General features: G+C 36.8%; 1 protein-coding gene across 4 annotated transcripts in view; it reads left to right on the top strand.

The window, feature by feature from the left end:
* TSC22D1 (TSC22 domain family member 1) overlaps window positions 1-13,203 on the top strand; it is a 92,448-nt gene that overhangs the window by 14,946 nt on the left and 64,299 nt on the right. The window contains exon 3 of one of the 4 annotated variants that reach the window (XM_066176205.1): window positions 8,970-9,056. The exons of the other annotated variants lie outside the window; for them this stretch is intronic. Within the exon in view, the coding sequence (XP_066032302.1) occupies window positions 8,970-9,045 (76 nt within the window). The 3' untranslated portion in view covers window positions 9,046-9,056. Of the gene's footprint in view, window positions 1-8,969; window positions 9,057-13,203 lie in introns of those variants that run through there. 4 annotated transcript variants of the gene reach the window in all.

Here is a 13,203-nt window from a genome sequence, read left to right on the forward strand (position 1 = left end):
TTTCAGAGACATGTACATTTTATAACGATCTAAAATGTTCTGATTGTTCAAATATTGCGAGAAGAACTATATAGAACAAAAATGCACTCAAGCCCTGGGGTATCTTTTTGTTAAATGATGACTTTTATGTAATATGTTACCCAGAAGATAAGTCAGATCAATATAAGAGCCATGCAGTTACCTAAATCCCTGACATCCATCCTTCTAGTTTTGCTTTAAAATCCTATGATTTCGTGAATTTACAGGTCCTCTTTAAAAATACTTTCTGGAAGTTGCTGTCAGGTTGCTCTGGATTAGGTCTGTACCCTTTGTGAATGCAGACAAGCCTTCTCATGCTTTTGTTGCTGTGATCACTAGTCGTACAGAGTCACACATGTTGTATTCATCAAATGATACTGCCATGTAGCTCTGCACAGCTTGGCATAGGTGGCTTGGCAGTGTGAATCTGTGCTCACAATTAGTCAAGTATAAGTTTTGGTTGTCTGTAGCAGATTGTAATATGTTTATGTAGAGTTTCTGTAAATTATATGCTAGAAGTTCTTAAACAATGTGTTTTCTACTAAAAATTTCAATTTTCTTGGATACCATTCTTTAAAAAATTAATTATATTATGAAAAATCATGTTAAATGAAACATATTTTCTGTGGCATTTTATATCCTAAATTATATACTCTAACCCAATGTATGCATTTAAAATGATGGTATTAAAATGTTTTGTTCCATTGCAGAATTGTTCAAGCATATGGTTAACCCTTCTTTTAATTTTTTTTTCCTCATATGGTGCATGTTTTTCTCCACTGATTTGTTGTGTACTTCTGATGAAGAGGCAAGATTTAGAAACAAAGCCATTTCAAAAATCATGGGATTGCTGGAAAGATTTGCATTTTGTTTCAGAAATAAGAGTTAAAAGAAATAACTATCTTTGGTAGTCTCATCTTCCTAATGTGACCACAGGAAAAATGTACCAAAAATAATTGCTGGGAAAAGTAGGCTTTTTCCTCATCAAAGAAGATCCAACCATGTCTGTATACTGTTTAATTATAGTGTCTGTCAGTGAATGTGACTAGTTTCTGTGAGATTGTTCTTAAGTGATAAACAAGGGTTGTTTTTAATCTCAAACTGGTAAGAAATGGTTAGAAATATGTGTCTGAAAGAGATGTGCAATTTTTTCTGGTGAAGTAAGCAATTTTTTCTCTAAGTATTGATGTGGTGGATTTTACAAAGATGGCACAGATAAGAAGCATGAAAATTAGAACTTTTTGCTTCTGGCTGTTCTGAAAATTAAAACTGAATAGAAGGTGTGTTTGAAACATGGCAATGAACACCTAAAATGTCAGTGCAGCTGCTGTTGATGTGGCAGATGGATTTTCTGGAAGGATGATCAAGTTAATTCACCTAACTGAGTGACAGATAAGAGTAATTGAAGAAAGAGATGCTGAAGAGAAGGCTCAGTAAGAGCCTTATGAGGTGAAGAACTTGGAAGTCCTGGATTGAGGTTTGCATTTTGGAGCACTTTGCTGTATGGATTCCAGACCTCTACCTACTAGAACCATTTCCTAGAAGAAAGGAAATCTTTCATCATCTAGTAATGTATGTATGTCTGTTACCTTCAGTATGATTTCTTGGGAGGGGATGGAAGTTTATTTTCTTAATGGTTCAGGGCTGGAAGCCCACTGCCATAGGGAGAAGTGGCTAGTGGAGAAGCATTTGGCCTGCTGGAGTGGATTTTGTGGTGTCTGGCTGGTATGACTGAGTGTTGTGGGATGTGTCCTTGAAAGTGACTGTTTTAATCCATGCTAAACTGTTGAGGCCAAGACCATCCAGATTTATAAGCAATAGAAGCAACTGTTTGATGTTAATTGTAGGTTTCCTAGGTTAGCATGTTTTATGTGTGTACAAATTGCATTTCAAGATTTCATAGTGTATTTTCTTTGCTTGGTGTGAACTGTTTGTATTTTGGCTCCATTATATTGCTCTGCTTACATGCTGAAGTACAGGCTTCAGAACTTTGTTCTGCTTCTTTCCTGGTAACGTTGGCAAAATGCAACACTTGTCAAGCTAGGTTATGCTGCATGAACTAATGCATCCCGTTTCTAAGCCTGGAGTGATGTCTTTGAGTTGTTCGGCTTCCTGTTCTGCTTTGTTTCCTGTGCTTTTTCCATTTGTCCAGTTTGGTTCAGCATGTGCTGTTCTTTTCTTGAGGACTCCTGATGAACGGTAAATACTTGGGTTTAGGAAAGCCACCCTTCTGTTGGTGGGTCTGAAGAGTAGAAGGAATAAAAGGGAGTAAGGAAAAGAATGGTATGAGCAATTAACTAGAGTTGGTGTGCTGCTAATTCCTTGTCAGATTGTGAGAAGACTTCAATTTTTATTATTTTCCCTTCTTTGCATTCTCAGGAAGTCATTCTTACTGAACCAGAAGGCCTTTGTATTGTCCTTGTAGACTATGTTTGCTTGCTCCAAACATTTGGTGTCTGTAGGAAGTGGAGCCGATGTCAGTGTCACTGGTTTTCCTTTCCTCTTACATCACTCATATATCTCCAAGTAAAATGGAGTGTCTCACCCCTGTCTTTTTTTTGCCTTTCTGAGGATTTTTCACTCTTGCCCATTATTACTATGGTGAATGAATGTGTTTGAAAGTTCGAATCTCTTGCCAAATGTGCTGGAAGGGTCATTTGATTTTGGTGTGGACATATATAAAGCACAGAATGTCCATCTTGGAAATTAAGAAGGTACTTCAGCTTGGTTCTTTGAAAGCAAAAAGCTGCTGTTCCTGAGGCCTGTCCTACAACATCTCAGAATTGAGTTGTGGTGTATTTTTCTTAAATGGCAAAAGATAATCTACAGGGATTAGAAGGAATTCAAAATGAAACAACTAAGTAATACCTAAACCACAAGTAAATCTCTAAAGCTGAATGATAAACTTACATCAGACTTCTGATTGAGACATTGACTCATAAGGAGCCTTAAAGCTATGATAGCATATTCACTTTTTTGAGCTTTAAATTATAAATGAGGACAAGTTTAGATCATGATCTAGACTGTATGTGCCTGTATGCCCTCAAATAATTTGGGAACACAAGAGACCGCGGGTAAAATTGCCTTGGCCAATATTAAGATTTTGTCTGTGGTTCTCATTGCCCCAAGATCCTGTGGAGACCTATGGAGGGGAAAAAAAAAAGGTTCAGAGGTTGTTGCACCTTTAAAGTAGGGAAAAGTGTAACAGCTGCCCTACTCTGTCAAAGCATAGACCAGAAATCAAGAGGCTGTGTGAGTAGAACCAAGATACATGAGGTTTCATTACGAACGAAGCCACTTATTCACAATTATTATTTTTCAGGAAGCTGTTCTTGTGCTTGAAAAATGTAATGATCAGCGCAGCAATGGCTCAAAATAGCATTTTGGATGCTATAGCACTGGTATTAGAGCCTCATTGGCAAACATTCAAGAGGCCTGTAAAATAAGAAAATGCCTTAAGTGTTAAAACCTTAAAAGCTTCTGTTTAAATTTAATTTAAATTTTCATTTCTGTTTAAGTTTAAATTTTCTAAAATTTTCCAATTATATGCTTATTTAGTCAGATATTTGAGAGTGAGCTTAAAATCCTGTGGAATCACAATAGATAGCAAGAATTCTTATTTACAGCACAAAATAATTATATTGATTGTGGGAGTGCATGTAGGTAGGTAGCTGCAAAGAATTACTCAAACTGTACAGAGTCAAGTGGTCACTGTACCAATGAGATAAAAATAAATAATTCCAGTAGCTGGATTTTTCTATTCTCCCTGCTTGTGTATTTTTCAAATTCTTAGTTGCATGTCAGGTTACAGTGTAGGCCCTTCGAGGTCAGTTCTTCTCTCCAAATATACTAGAAGTTTTGGTGGTTACCTGATGCAGTTGAGGTGTGTTTGTCCTTCTGCAGGACACTGCTGGTGCCAGAGGGAGAGGTGGCCTTTAGCAGCCTCCTTCTCTGCTTTTCCCTGCTCTTGGTAGTTACATCCTGCCTCAGGGTAGGAGAGATGCTTCCTGTCGTAAAACCCCTCGTAGAGTGTTAGAGTGTCTGTGGATAACTCCTCGCTGGTGCTAATGAATAAATAGGCAAAAAGCAAACATTTAATATTACTAGGTTCTCAATTCTACTGCTGCGTGGAAAGGACTTGGAATAAGAGATGGTAAAAGCTTCCTGTGCTTCCATGTGCAGTTGTATTGGGTAAAGGCTGTTACCAAAGTTGCTGTGAACTGTCTTCACAGTAAAAAAACCCAAACCAACCAACCAACCAAAACAAACAAACAAGCAAACAAACCCCCCACCAAAACCACAAAAAAAGAGAATCAGACATTTTAGGTTGAATAATCTCTTAGTGGTCATGTTTGCAACCAGAACACTAGGAATTACATTTTAAAAATTAGTTACCAGGGCTCTGAGATCTGGCATAAGTTTTAAAAATATGCCCTCATCACAGTGCTCCTTTTTCAGATGTTTTAAGTAATTAACATCGAGGAGAAATTTGGCTTTATGCTAGTAATAAATACTGGAGCACGTTTTCCAGGACTTCAGAGTTGCTGGCCTATCTGTTTGTCCGCAGATCAGGAAGCACGTCAGAGGTCACTAAACCCTAAAGGGGACAAGTAATCTACTTAGATGTTTGGGGTTTTTTTTCTGACTTTATTTATAACTTCTAGTTTGAAATATATTGAAAATAGCTTTCTTTTCATTGTGCTGTATTTTTGTTTTAATCTGCCCAACAGCAGAGGAGGATGTTTGTATCTTGTCCAGTGTGTGGAAATGAGTGTTGTGCTTAGACAAGACCTGAATATGATCCCCCAAAGGGAGGTACCATTGTGGGAAGGACTTGGGTCAAAACCTGGGTTAAGGCAAGGCCCAGGTACCAGATCTGCTGTTTCTCTCTGGCTGAATGTTAGTATTGTGTTTGATCTACACCACCTGTTCCAGACCCCTACTTCAGAGGGTGGAGGTGTCTACAGACTTTCCAGGGGTTATACTTGGTGTTTGGAGAGGATGTTTGATTAGGTTTTAAAGTGAAGTGTACTGTGGGTTACATAGAAATAATGCATGATGTTGCAAGCTAACAATAAAAAGAGTAATAAATTTAGAAATGCAGGAAGCCTGTTGGTCTTGTTTTAAGTATAAAAAGTTTGGCAAAACTTAAGATTTTTTGTAAAAATTAATTGCAGTTATTAAAGTCAATAAATAACCCTAGCATGTATTTAGCTTACAGAAAATGTTACATCAAATATTGTTTGCTGCCACATGAGGTAGCGTTGGAGGGAATTACTCTGAAAATACAAAATTCAAAACCCAGTGTAATATGCTTCAAGTTTTTGCAGGGCATATAGCTAATGTATGAGGCCAGTTAGCAAATGTAGTTTTGCTGTTAGTGTCTTGTCATGAATTTCTATTCTTCATCCATTTTTTTCTGTCTATAACCTATTTTATGTAGTAAGTTATCTATAGTATCTTTCCATTGCTTTAGTGAAGCATTAGAATATGCTAAATAATATATCTCCAAAATAGGATTAGCCAAGTGTTTTATTTATGCTTTACCTACTATTCAGGAAATTTTTCTTCCTCATGTTGGGTAGTCATTTACATCAGGTGATTGTTTGGGTGATACTGTAATATGCTGTGTTTGTTGGGAACACTAAGGTGATGGATTACTTGTTCAGTAGGTTTTGAATATGTTAAATTTTTCAGAAAATAGGTGCAGAATTACTGAAAGTGGAATAAAATACCCATAAAGGAATAATGACCAAAATTCTTACTGTGTTAGTCTTACCATGTGCCACATCTTGCTCATGTCTACTGGAAGAGGCACAGATGTGAGCATTTTACATTCTTGGAAGAAAAACTGCTAAAGACTGAGGAGGGTGGTGCAATTACATATGTAAACTACTTGTGTAGCTTTAATCTTAAGAAAATGTCCCCGATCCTCTCTAATATAGCTTTCTTGATATCTCTGTACAGCATCCTAAGAGAAAGGGAGGGGTCTGAGGAAGTTGTGACTTCACTGATCTGTGATTTTTGGACTTGTTCTGTAGCAGAAGAGAGACAGCAATTTGTATATGACTGAGCAGTGCATGGCCTCTTGAAGTTCAGGAGTAGAGGCTTGACTGCAGGGGAAGACTGTGCTTCTGAAGATGTTTAAGTCCCCAACACACAGGATAAAGAAGGGGTGCTGATAATAAAGGCTAAAAGGAGCTTATTCTTCATGTGGGGAATGTTTGTAAACACTGGTGGGTGAGAAGGGGCAGGTAGGAAGACAAAGCCAAGGCTGTAAGTATATCCTCTTCCTCTAGATATTGCTCTCTAGCAGTATGTGCTGTTTTAACCTGTTATTTTAAGCTGCTATTCTGAATATGTTTAGGTATGTGTAACCAAGACTGGCTAGCATATTTAAGAAACATTTTCCATACTGTCATTGACTAGAGCATTGTGCTGAACTTGCAAGTGCCAATCTTGTCTTTGTCTTCCATGTTTGTGGTACTGTATGATGTTTAGGATGTGCATGTAAGAAGTGTCTGTGTATGTGCTGCTGCCTGGATGCAACAGGATATGCTTGTGACGAACAGTTCAACAGTGTAAGAGACTAAACTGCTCTGAACTAGCCATGTAATTCTGTAGAACAGTGGCTGCTGGGTTGGATAAGTTTATATATTTAATTAGTCCAATAATTTAGTGCCAGAAATTTTATTAGGTGCCTTTTGCAAAACCTTCTATTACGCAGTCAGTTTGGATTTCACGTAAGTGTTTGAAGTATGCAATATTGGTTAATAGGCTTTGGAGATGGATGGAATTTTATTTCTGCTGGATGAGGACTTTAAGCTAAGGTGCTCCAGATACTCTTCTTTTAATTATGTAGAACCAAGAATTGTAGTGACTCTGTTTTGCCTTTGAAAAGAATTGTCACTGCTATTGGTGCTTTGGAAACATTCAGGCTCCTGTAATTAGGGGTTTGAGGCTAATGGAAGAAAATGATGAAAGGGATTGCTGAGTTTCTAGTATTGCTAAGTTTAGATAGTTAGGTTTGGTTAATTGGTGTGGATTAAATAGTTTTAAAAACTGTGTAACAAGATGGTACTGAAGTTTTTTTAGCTAAAAAAAGAAATCATGTAAGTAGAGTAAGGATGAACACAAAACTCAGAGAAAAAAAATAAGCCAGAACAGCTCAGTGCATAATTTATGCTATGTAAATTGCTTTGAAATTGGTGACCCCTGATGTCATTGCCCTTAAAAAATGCAGAAGGGAATAGAAAAGCTTGTGTTATGTAGGTCTTGACTGTAAAGCTTGTTTTTCATTCTAGTATGTCTTTTGAAAAATATACAAACTGCTAAAATCCAGCAGCTTGAGGAGTTATCTGATGGAATAGAATAGATGTAGAAATTCAGTGACTGTGTTTATCAATAAATGTATTATTTGTGTATTTGGAATATGAGATTGAAAACCAAATATTTTTGCATTGTTTGAAAATCATATGGAATATGTGACCTGTTGTAAGGGCTGTGGGACCTGATTCAGATATTTGTGTAATGCTGATTCTGGTTTGGATGATCCCCCATGTAATTAAAGTTTTCAGATGTTGCACAAATGAACCTTACATTGCATTCCAGCATCAAAAAAACTGTTAAATTATTTTATTTGTACTAATAGTTTTTGTCCTTTAAATGTTAATGTAATCAGTTCAAATAATCAGCTGTGTAATGGAAAGCATACTTAGAAATTAATAAAATCCCATTAAACCACAGGTTTAATGCATGGAAGTCCAGCTGAAGGAAGATGAACAAATACTTTCCTTACCTTTTTAGTTGAAAACTTAATAATTCTTGCAGTCCTAGATAGATCTAGGAAAAGCATTCTTAAGATATTTGTATGTGATTAGTTATTTCCGTGCTGTATCTAGGCAGCATGAATTTTAAAGCCTTTGACAAATGCCTATTATTTCTAGATATTTGGAGCCCATTTTTCCCTGGAGGAAGAGTGATGTATCCAGGGAAGAATTTGCTATTGGAATTCAGTCATAGCTGTCTAAAAATTCATTGAGATTTTGTATTACAACTGCTTATCAGTATGGGGGGGGGGGGGGGTTGGGGTTGTGGTTTTTTGTCTTTTTTGCCAGAATGGCTATCTAAGGAACATTAGCAAGACAGAGGGAAATATGAATTGACACAGAGCTGATTATATTAGTTGTTTGAACTTCATCTATCTCTTGTAACACTGAAAGTCAGAAATAGGAATCTGGGTACATTCCTTGAAGATTTTATTTCTCGTAACTTTGACATTTGACCAATTTTTGAAGCTATTTATATATTTAAGATTTTTATTACTGTAACTTCAGTTGAAAACATGTATGTACTTCAGGAGATTCTGTTGAAGTCACTTGGATTGCTGTGTTATATCTCTCCTGGTGTGTTTGCAGTATAGTGTGTTCTTTATCATTAATGTGGCCATTAGTTTATGAAAACTTCAAAACTTTATTTTATAATACATAATATAGAAGTGTAATATGGAATGCCTATGACAGTTTTGGTCTTTGGTCCAGTTTAAATAAAATGTTGTCTTTAGTGGGTCCCAAGTAACTGTCAGTGTTTACTGGACAACTAGGGAGGAGCAATTTTGTCTCCTTAATTCTTCTTACGGATTTAATACAACTCAGCACTCAAAAGCTGCAATAACAAATCCAACCAACCAAAAAGATCCCTTGTGCTAATATTCATGCTTCCAGAGTGGTTATGTTACTTGCTTTCTTCCTTTTTTTGGTTTATTTAGTAGTCTTGCCATGTACTCTCCTCAAACCTGTGTGTCCCAAAGCATCCTGATGAAAATCTCTTGGAGTCAATCAAAATAGTGTCCCTGAACATAACTTGCTGTCTTTGTGCTTTTTGGAACTTGCTCTTTGAAGCTTCTGTGTCTGATCACATGTCGTTTTTTCATGTCTTTTGGTGTTTCCTAGGTCTTGCAGATGGATAGAAGAAAATTCACACATTTCCTGTAGCTGTCTCTTTGCTCTTCAGTTTCAAAACAAGTAGTTATAAATAAAAAATAGTTATTGAAGTATATCAGTTGGAAAAGAATTGAACATCTTCTCTAAATGTTTTACACTCTTGAAATTAAGACTTTAAGATGGCAAGCTTTGTACGTGATACCCTAATTCTCTTGTATTTAAGTCTTTAGTAACAAATCAATTATAGACAGTTCCTGACAGTGCATGGTATATGTCCTGGAAGAAATTGTTGACGAATAGAGAAAAGCTTCCCCTAAATTGGGAAATGCCAAATGGTGACACATGTAAACAAGAAAGTTTACTGATTTGATAATCAGGTGTCAGAATGATGCGTTAAGTATAGTTACCTCGTGGGCTGGTGGCACATTGTGCATCACTGAGTATTTGATAGTTCCTCTAAAGAAAAAGCCTATTTTTCCAAAAAGTAATGCACAGGACTCTAATATGAAACTTCTGTTTCTTAAAAGGAAGTACCATTATTACACACTCTCTTAAAAAATGGGCAGGAAGAGAGGAAGGTGTTCTGCTAGTTGCTACCCATTTGCTCCTGCATGCCAGAAGTTGGCACACTGGGACATCTTGCAATGTATTGTTCTTTTGTAGGTTATTACTGCTTTCTGCTAGCTCAGCCTGCTGTGGGGTTTGGACTAAGGTGGTCTCCAGAGATTCCTTCCAGCCTCAGCTAGTTGGTGATCCTGTGAGAAATTCAGTATACTTCCATAAATTTTTCTTTTAAGCTTTATCACTTGCAAAGCAAGGAGATAAGATGCTTGTTTGGTGATTCTATTTTATATTTTTAAAAGAAATGAACATAGAAATTGGGACCAATGATTGTAAAACCAGAACTGAAGGTGGTGCTTCACTAAAACAGATAATGTTCTTCCTCAATCACAGAACTGAAACCAGAAACCTTAAGTATCTTAGGGTGATGTATGGACTGCAAGCCAGAGTTTTATTAATCCTCTTAAGCTTGCAGTTAATTATCGGTTCTCTAGAACACCTTTAACTTACTCCTGGCATGCACACCTGTATTTTGTTTTAGTTTTTTTTTTCCCCAGGAACATTTTTCATGAAACTTTATATAGATACCGCTGTAAATTCCTTGTTTCAAAGAGATTGCTTCCTTCCTAAGATCCCGTTCCCTTTCTCTGTTCGCTGTCTGTAGCTTTGCCTTTCTCCCCAACCTGTTGGTTTGTTTTATTTAAAGGCTTCAAATGGGTTGTTTTGGGAAGATGAAAGGAAAGACCATGTGGTGAATTCACTGTAGTATTTTGTCTCTCTTAAGCCCATGGTTGTGGCACTGGTTATTATCCATGTTTAGTTTATTCTAATATATTATACAATTCTAAGTTTAACTTAAAAGTAGGAAGTTTTAGGAAGTGATAAAATTTTGTGTTTTACACAACACAAATCATAAAAATAAATATTTTCCATCAGTATGTAAAAACTGTTACGATGGGGAACATACATTTTAAATGAATTTAATTTACTACACTGTAGTTTTAGAGAGAGAACATCTAGCTTTCTTTTAAGTTTCTGGAAGGACCATGAAAAAAACTTACTGTTCCTTCTGCAATCTATAACAAGTGCTTGCCTGTTTTACCCTTTTTTTGGTTACAGCCGTGTCATGTCCCCTTTTCTGGCTCCAACTGGCTTGGAATCTACAGTGCTATGGGCAAAGCTGCAAGGACCTCAAACTTTTGGGATTGAAGGATTTTAAATTCTGTTACATGTATTCTTAGGGAGATACCTAAGGAATGAGAATCTTGGTTTTGTTCCCATGTTTGAATTCCTTTCCACTGGTGTTTGTAGAAGGGAACAGAAACTTGGAGTAAAGAATTGTAAAGTTTGACAGAGTATCGCAGCGAATTTGCTGCTGTCTGTCAGCAGTTCCACTTTTTGTGGTACACTGTTAACCCATTGCTTTGGGCAGCAGCCTACAAGTTTGTGGACAGCTGACTACCTGTGCAGGTCCAATACTTTCAGAGGAAGCAGCAGCTGGATAGGCAGGATTGTCACACAAGGGGAGAGACATCCAATGTACTTGCTGTATGTATCTTGAACTCTCAAGGGTTCACTAGGGCTAATGAGGTACTTCAGACTTAACTGTTTCTGGCTATTCTAGAGCTGGAAAGTTTCTGTTTGTCACTTTTTCATTTTGTGTCTTCTGATCTGGTAGAGAATGTGGTATGGGTGCACGATGGAGTGAAAATAACATGCTCAGACTGTTGTTAGACCAGTAATTCAGAACTTGTTAGGTCTTCGTGTGGGTTTGCTTTGGCCAGTAAGCAGACCAGAGTGAGTGCCCTGGAGCCAAGGAAATGGAATATGCTTTTGAACCATTGTTCAGGTTTATTCCAACTATTCTTTTTCCTGTTTGCTGAATTGCTAAATGGCTTTGGTAGATAACTTGAGGGGAAACAAAGGTGGAGGAACTGGCAGCTGCATGTCTCTCTTCAGACACCCTGCCGTGAACCTGTTGATTATCTTTTCATTAAGTTCTGTGAAACTTTTTCAAAAAGCTTGGTTGTGGAGAATTGAAAGAAACAGGAGAGGGAGGTATCTGGAAGTCTGTCTTCCCTTTGCCAGGTTCTGTGTTCTGGATTTCATCATGACAACAGTAATTTTACAAACGCTGAACGTATTTTCGCATGGTGTGTTTTTAAGACATTTGGGTTGTGGATGACAAAGTGCTAGTGTTGCAAATGTGATCCTGAATGTGCCTTGATGAAAAGGAAAGCAAATCTAAAGATCAAGTCAGCATGAGAAACAAACCAATGATTCTGGCTTCCTAATTGAGTAAATTACCGGACAAATGAGGCTCTAAAATGTTTTGTGAGGTTGTAAACTATCTGAAAATTGTAGGAAGATACTTCCTTAGGTACACAGCTAGGAACTGGGGAAGGCTCAACAAAACTGACTAAGGGATTCTGTTGCCTTTCTGCTACAGTCTTAGATTGAGAATTCTCAAATTCTTCTTTTCAATTAGCCTTCTGTGTGAGCGTTTTTAAATGTTGTGCTCTTTCTGAGGGGGTAACATAAATGTTTCATAAGTGTGATTTTGCTTCTTTAGAAATACTTTGAACTTTTTGTGTTAGGTGAAACAAAAATACGGTCATGTGTAGTTCCATTGTACTTTTGACTTAACTATTGCGTTCCTTTTTTTTTTTTACAGGTTTATTTTTCTAATAAAACTGCTTGAGTTATAGTTGATTCTCAATTTCATGCTGTCTTTTGGATGGTACTTATTCTAACACAGACTAGTCTCACTTAATATTTTTCTAAAGTGCACTTGTACTGGTGGTCTCAAAAGAAGAATGCGTCTGAAACTGGGACATGGATTCTTCACTCAAAACCATTTGCAGTTGAAGAAGACATTCAAAACATTTGTCCCTACTTTGGTTGGTGGAGGAAGAGATTTCTAAAATGTTGGGTACATAAAAACTGGGAACTTAATGTTCTTCTCTCCCAGTGTAAGCAATTAAAACAAGTGTGGGAAAAAACAATTGTATCTGTTGCAAAATATTCTTGACAGGGCCTCATTTCTTCAAGTACTTGATTGCCGACTCTGGTAAGTGCTAATATGTTTGTTGATCATCCAAAAAAGTGTGTGTAGAAATTCAGAATTAAAAATGCATTAAAATTTTGAGCTGTAAATTCAACTGATGAGGCTCTTTGAAATGCAATACCAATAGACATGTAGTGGTTGGAAATTTTAAAGGCTGAAAGCTGTCTTCTTGAGAATCCCCCTGCTTGGCTTGTTTAAACCTTGATACAGTCTGATTTTTTCAAGTGCCCACTGTAAATTCTTGGGCCTTTTTTTACATGTTTTATTGTGTGCCTGTTAGAAAAGTTTTGGTTGCAGGATACCTGTGATGTTTTTTAACTTTTTTGCACAGTGATGCCAGATGTTTTTATACTATCCTTCATTCAGCCTAATGTAGTAACATGGAAGTAATAAAAAAAGTTTTGCCAGCTTTGTGTTACTTAGAAGGATAGATTTTAATATTAGCTCTCTTGTCAAGCATAGGGGTCCTATTAATAAATATTCTCAGCAGTAGATAGTTGTGATATTAGAATGGTTCTTAAATTCTTGGCAAATAAAATGGCATTGAGCAACTTGAATTGGAACAGTGTTTAAAAACAAAACAAAAACCATATAGACTTGCATCAGATCATGAAA

The sequence above is a fragment of the Chamaea fasciata genome, unplaced genomic scaffold (genome assembly GCF_029207755.1).
Source record: "Chamaea fasciata isolate MVZ Bird 193981 ecotype frontalis unplaced genomic scaffold, bChaFas1.0.hap1 SCAF_2, whole genome shotgun sequence".
Classification (NCBI taxonomy): Eukaryota; Metazoa; Chordata; class Aves; order Passeriformes; family Sylviidae; genus Chamaea; species Chamaea fasciata.